Here is a 6,000-nt window from a genome sequence, read left to right as displayed (position 1 = left end):
CTCATGGTGCCCGCCTATCAAAAGATATAGCGTCTGGGGTTTTAAAGGCTTGAAGGTAAACAAGTGGCCATCTAGCTCGGAAGCACCAAAGCCCACATGGAAGAAGCACAAATTGTTGAAAAGATCAGGTATCAGGCATCAAAGAACAAAAAATAGTATCATTGTGAATGAGGGGGTGTGTGAAGTGGAGACCCAAAGCCCATCTGTAGGCAACTGGAAACCCCCTTACAGAAGGGTCCCAGGGAGGAGATGAGCCAGACAGGGTACAGTATAGCACCAATAAAACATCCAACTTTCCTCTAGTTATTTAATGCTTCCTCTCCCCCACTATCATGATCCCAATTCTACCTTACAAATCCAGCTAGACCAGAGCTTGTACACTGGTACAGATAAGAGCTGAAAACACAGGGAATCTAGGACAGATAAACTCCTCAGGACCAATAATGAGAGTATAGCAGTACCAGGAGGGTAAGGGGAAGGTGGGGAAACCCATCATAATGATCTACATATAACCTCCACCCCAGGGGATGAGCAACAGAAAAGTGGGTAAAGGGAGACCGGTCAGTGTAAGACATGAAAAAAATAATAATTTTTAAATTATCAAGGGTTCATGAGGAAGGGAGGGTGGGGGAGGGAGGGGGGAAATGAGGAGCTGATACCAAGGGCTCAAGTAGAAAGAAAATATTTTGAAAATGATGATGGCAACAAATGTACAAATGTGCTTGAAACAATGAATGGATGCATGGATTGTAATAAGAGTTGTGCGAGCCCCCAATAAAATGATTTTTTTAATGTGTCCTTTATTTTAGAATGGCGATTTGACGAAAATAGCCTATTTCTCGGTATTAGTAATAGGAAGTCCTGATTGTGGTCTGGTTATATTTTATATTTTAAGCCAGTTTATTATTTATTACCTCAGTCTCTCTCTCTCTCTTGCAAAAAAGTTCATTGGTATCATAAAGTGCGGTGTGGTGATTTGCTTTCATGTACTCATTGTGTACCCCCCCCCCTCCCTTTCATATAGGAAGACAGAGATGTCAATAACCCCATGCCCAACCGAGGAGGCAACGGATTAGCTCCCGGGGATGACAGATTCAAACCTGTGGTACCATGGCCTCACGTGGAAGGAGTAGAAGTGGATTTAGAATCCATTCGAAGAAAAAACAAGGCTAAAAATGCACAAGAACACCATGCTGGCGGAGATTCCCAAAAGGACATAATGCAGAGGCAGTATCTCACGTTTAAGCCTCAGACCTTCACCTACCATGACCCTGTGCTGCGCCCAGGGATCCTCGGTAACTTTGAACCCAAAGAGCCAGAGCCTCATGGAGCGGTTGGTGGCCCTGGAGAGAATGCCAAGCCGTTGGTTTTGGGACCAGAATTCAAGCCTGCTGTTCAAGCCAGCATTAAAGAGTTTGGATTTAACATGGTGGCAAGTGACATGATCTCGCTGGACCGCAGCATCAATGAATTACGTCAAGAAGAGTAAGCAAACATTCTCTTCTTTCTAAAATTGGGGTGCCTATTGTTTGGGTAGCTGTGCGTATTTAGCTACACATTGTTAGAGGGGAGAACGTGTTTATGGTGAAAGGAAGGGCTTGCTTTCTTTCTTGTCAAGCCTGAAAAACCCAAAGGGGCAGCTCTGCTCTGTTCTGTTGTGTTCCTGTCGGCTCCCTGTGAGTCAGAATGTACTCCATGGCAGTGGGTTTGGTTTTTCTGGGTTCTGGTCAACAAACTAGTTCTAAGGAGAAGGTCCCTCCTTGTGTGCCATCATAGTGTAGGTCTTCTACAACAGTGCTACAGAAAATGTGATTCGCGGACTAGACCCAGCTGTGCAGTTTCTATAACTAGCCCTCAATGCAAAAATGAACTGGTTCCAGAATATGAATCAGGAACACCATTAGACACATTGTCTGGTTCAGCTGACAACTATTTAGTAGTAAAAACGTTCATCCTAGAGCAAGGTTCTTATCTGGCATGGCATAGTAAAAAATAATAGCTCTGCTTGAGATAATTAATTACTGGGGGAGGGGTGATTTTGTTTTGTTTTCTCCCTCAGTACCAAAATTGGAAATTTGAAACTCTTGAGTATCAACTAGATAAAACCCTGGCCTAAGCCTTCAGATGATTTTCATTTAGTTTTCATATGAAAGATTTCTAACTCTTAATTTTTGATAGTAGTGATTATTGATAAACTCAAAGCTTTGTCTGTTAGTTCAATAACTAATTCTGCTGTAGGACCCAAAAAGCACCTATTAATCTGGATACAAATTTAACTCACTGCTGCTAAAAAAATCTCTCTAGATGTATCCCGGAGGACAGATTGTTAGCAGAATCCTCCTTTGGAAAGGTCAACACATTGCATGCACACAATTGCATGCTTTCTGACCACTAAGTAAAAGTCTTTGCCAAAGACAGTACCACTCAATAGATTTTTGCATTCGTATACTTATTGGTAAGAGTGGAAGGAGAGGAGTGAGATATACAAAGAAAACATAAGTGGAAATATAGAACCATGGTAGCAATTGGGACAACCTCTTATCACACAGAGAAGAATAGAATGTCTCCAGGGACCACAAGGAAGAATCATGGTGCATTTTGTTCTAAATTAAAGAAAACTGATGTCGGATAGTGTAAGATATGACAAAATAATAATTTATAAATTATCAGTGGCTCATGAGGGAGCGGGGAGCAGGAAGGGAGTGGGGAAATGAGGAGCTGATGCCAAGGGCTTAAGTGGAGAGCAAATATTTTTAGATGATGAGGGCAAAGAATGTACAAATGTGCTTTACCCAATGGATGGATGTGTGGATTGTGATGAGTTGTATGAGCCCCCAATAAAATGATTTAAAAAAAACAAAGAAGAAACATGCCTAGTCATAGTATGGCCAGATTGAGCAAGTGAAAATACAGGACATCTAGTTAAATTTGAAATTCAGATCAAATCCCCCAAAAATTTAATGTCATTATATTGCATGAGGTACATGCAAACTTAAAAGAAAGTGGAAGCAAAATGCTTAGCATAAATGTGTCCAAAATGTTGCTGCCTGTACTTAAAAAAGGAGAGAGAAATGTTGACATGAGTATGTACCAAATGCTGCATGGTGCATACTTATACATTGACAAGAAAGCAAAACAAAACTATTTTTTGTTTATCTGAAATTTAAGTTTAACTGGGTGTCCTGTGTTTTATCGCACAACTATAGTATCCAAGGAATGCATGTGGCCAATATTGTTAGCATTTGGCATCTGTAACAAGATCTGCAGTGCCTCATCAGGAGGATGTGCCAGAGCTATTGTCCCAGTAATCTTACATCCAGATTTTAAACACTAACAGCCGGACCCATTGCCATCAAGCCAATTCTGACTCAGATGATCGTGTAGGATGGTAGAATACTCCATAGGGCTTTTAAGTGAATTATCTTTAGGGTAACAGACTGCCACATCTTTTCCCCACAGAGCAGCTGGTGGAATTGAACTACCAGCCTTTTAATTAGCAGTTAACCACTCTGCCACGAGGGCTCTCAAATAAAGCCCTCAATAATATTACTGATCTCTGGGACAAGAGGTACTGGTTTGATGGCCTACTCATCACTGTAATGAAGGAGAAAGGGAGTGGTTGTTATTTTTGGTAGGTAACACTCAAGTGCATTGTAACCCAGTGCATGATAGAACAAAGAACTGCCCACTGCAGCGCCATCCTCACATTTGTTCTGTTGGAGCCCAGTGTTGCAGCTCTTGTCTAAATCCATCTTGTTGAGGGTCCTCCTGTCTTTTGTACCAAGCATGATGTGTTAGTCTGGGTACTTTAGAGAAACAAATCCACAGAAACTCATGTATAAGAGAGAATTTTATATTAAGGGTAAGTGCACATCAAGAAAACATCCCTACCCAGTGCTGCCCAAGCCCACAAGTCCAACATTAACCCATATGTCCAACACCAATCCACAAAGTCCTCCTCCATCTCACAAAACAGATGCAATGATGCCAACTGCAGGAGGAAAGCTGAGTCTGTGAATGTGTAAACATCTCCGCACTGACAGGGATCTTCACACGGGTGCACCAGCACCCAGAGCTGCATTGGGATAGGTCCATGTGGCTTCTCCTCAGGGATGTCTTGCAGGAAGTGAGCCTTGCCAGCTAAAGCAGGGAACTGGCTAAGGCAGCTGCACCCTGGTCTGACCATCAGAAAGCAAGAGACCTGAGAACTCAAAAGGCGAGGCTCACTGAGCCATTTATCCCTCGGCGCTTCAATTAACCCCACGTGTGTTTATCGGTCAGGTTGGCACAATAAACTAACTGCCTCACATGATGTCCTTTTCCAGGGACTGGTCTCTCCTGACAACATGTCCAAAGTATGTGAGTCACTGAGTCTTACCATCCTGACATCTGAGGAGCATTCTGGCTGGTACTTCTTCCAAGACAAATTTATTTTGTTGGTAGTTTGTGGGCATTTATTTCTTTGTCGATACCATAATTCTTATGCATCACTTCTTCTGCTGTCTTTCTTATTCAGCGATCACCTTTCACAAGCACACGAGGCCATTGAAAATGCTATGGCTTGGGTCAGGGGCACCTTAGTCCTCAGAGTGACATCTTTGCTTTTTAACAGTTTAAAGGAAGATTAGAAAGCATGTAGCATGCTAGGTCCTAGTGATCTTTGTTCGTTCCTATTACCACACAGAGTTATTCCCTCTGTATATAAAGTCGGACCTGTCTGCATTTGTGCAGCAAAATGGCGAAGCTTCAATTCAACTCTAGGTGGTTTGGCACCAAAGCCCCTGTTTACACCACACCACACCACAATGCAGTCTTTCTCTTTTGGGGGCAACAGGCCTATGGTGGAGTTGTTACAATCAGAGCATAAGCGTGGTGTGGAAAACTGGTACTCTGAATAGTCAGCACATGAGGTATTTCTAAAACTCCAGTATAAATCTACTAGCTTTTATGACAGGAGAAATCGGCTAGGAAAATCCAGTGACATACAAGATACAAAGCAGGCAAAGATTTTCAAATCATCCTTCGTGCCTCCCTGTCCTCTTCGCACATGCATCCCACCAGCTGGGCCTCGTGTTTCTGTCACCAAAACAGATCTCACATCAATCCCCTTGTTCATCTGCCCTGCCACCGCCCAAGCTCTGTGGCCAATCTTAGCTCTCTGGAGTCCTGCAAGGGCCTCCTGGTTAGTTTCTCCATTTCTACTTTTGCTTCCAGTGACTCACACCAAAGTCAATGTGACCTTGTAAAAACACAAATCTCGACTTTCAAAAATCTAGATTTTCAAAACATCTCATGACACGTATAAAAAACAAAATCTCAAATGATCATCCTGCATGGCCTCCATGCTCCGGCTCCTCTGCCCCATGTCCACAGTGCTGTAGTTGCGGTGGTCTTTTCCTGTTACTTTACACACGTGCTTTCCTCTCTGACAAACTCATTGGTACTTCTTTCATGGTTGGGTTCTTCCTATCTTTTAGGTCTCACTGGGAGCTAAGCATGCGTCTAATTTAGTAATGCCTTTTACCATTCTCTGCTCATCATACTTAGTTATCAAATGATGTAGTTAGGTATTGATTTATATAGTTATTGACTGTTTTTCTTACAAGACAATGAACTCCTGGGAACAAGGATTGTGTCTGTTTCCCACAGCCGTTTTCACAGTAAGGTACCTAGGAGCTCAGTGATACCTCCCCCGTTAGTAAATATCAATTGAGGAGTAACCCCTACACCCCCGGAGCACTTCTTTCTTATGACTTCCTAATCAGTGAGATAGATCTTATTCCTATTTAGGACTTACACATCGAACACAATCCACTGCTGTGAAGTCTGTGTGACTTCACAGCGGCCCTGCAGGACCGAATAGAACTTCCCCATCGTGTTTCCAAGGCTGAGCTCTTATGGAAGCCATCTGCCACTACGTTCTCCCGCAGAGCGGCTTGTGGGCTCTAACCACCAACCTTTGGATTAGCAGTCAAGCGTTTAATCACTGAACCACCAGAA

At 42.9% G+C, this 6,000-nt stretch overlaps 1 protein-coding gene across 2 annotated transcripts in view; it reads left to right on the top strand.

Annotated features, from left to right (window-relative positions):
• Nucleotides 1-1,029: 1,029 nt before the first annotated feature.
• The window catches only part of GALNT7 (polypeptide N-acetylgalactosaminyltransferase 7), an 81,821-nt gene continuing 76,850 nt past the window's right edge, over nt 1,030-6,000 (top strand). For both annotated transcript variants that reach the window (XM_030884622.2, XM_045286885.1), the window contains exon 1: nt 1,030-1,485. In XM_030884622.2, the coding sequence (XP_030740482.1) occupies nt 1,049-1,485 (437 nt within the window). In that variant the 5' untranslated portion in view covers nt 1,030-1,048. The remainder of the gene's footprint in view (nt 1,486-6,000) is intronic.

The sequence above is a fragment of the Echinops telfairi genome, unplaced genomic scaffold (genome assembly GCF_000313985.2).
Source record: "Echinops telfairi isolate 266 unplaced genomic scaffold, ASM31398v2 ScPeMD7_9;HRSCAF=40, whole genome shotgun sequence".
NCBI classification, from domain to species: domain Eukaryota; kingdom Metazoa; phylum Chordata; class Mammalia; order Afrosoricida; family Tenrecidae; genus Echinops; species Echinops telfairi.
Note: the sequence above shows the minus strand (reverse complement) of the source record. Positions and strands in the feature narration are given on the sequence as shown.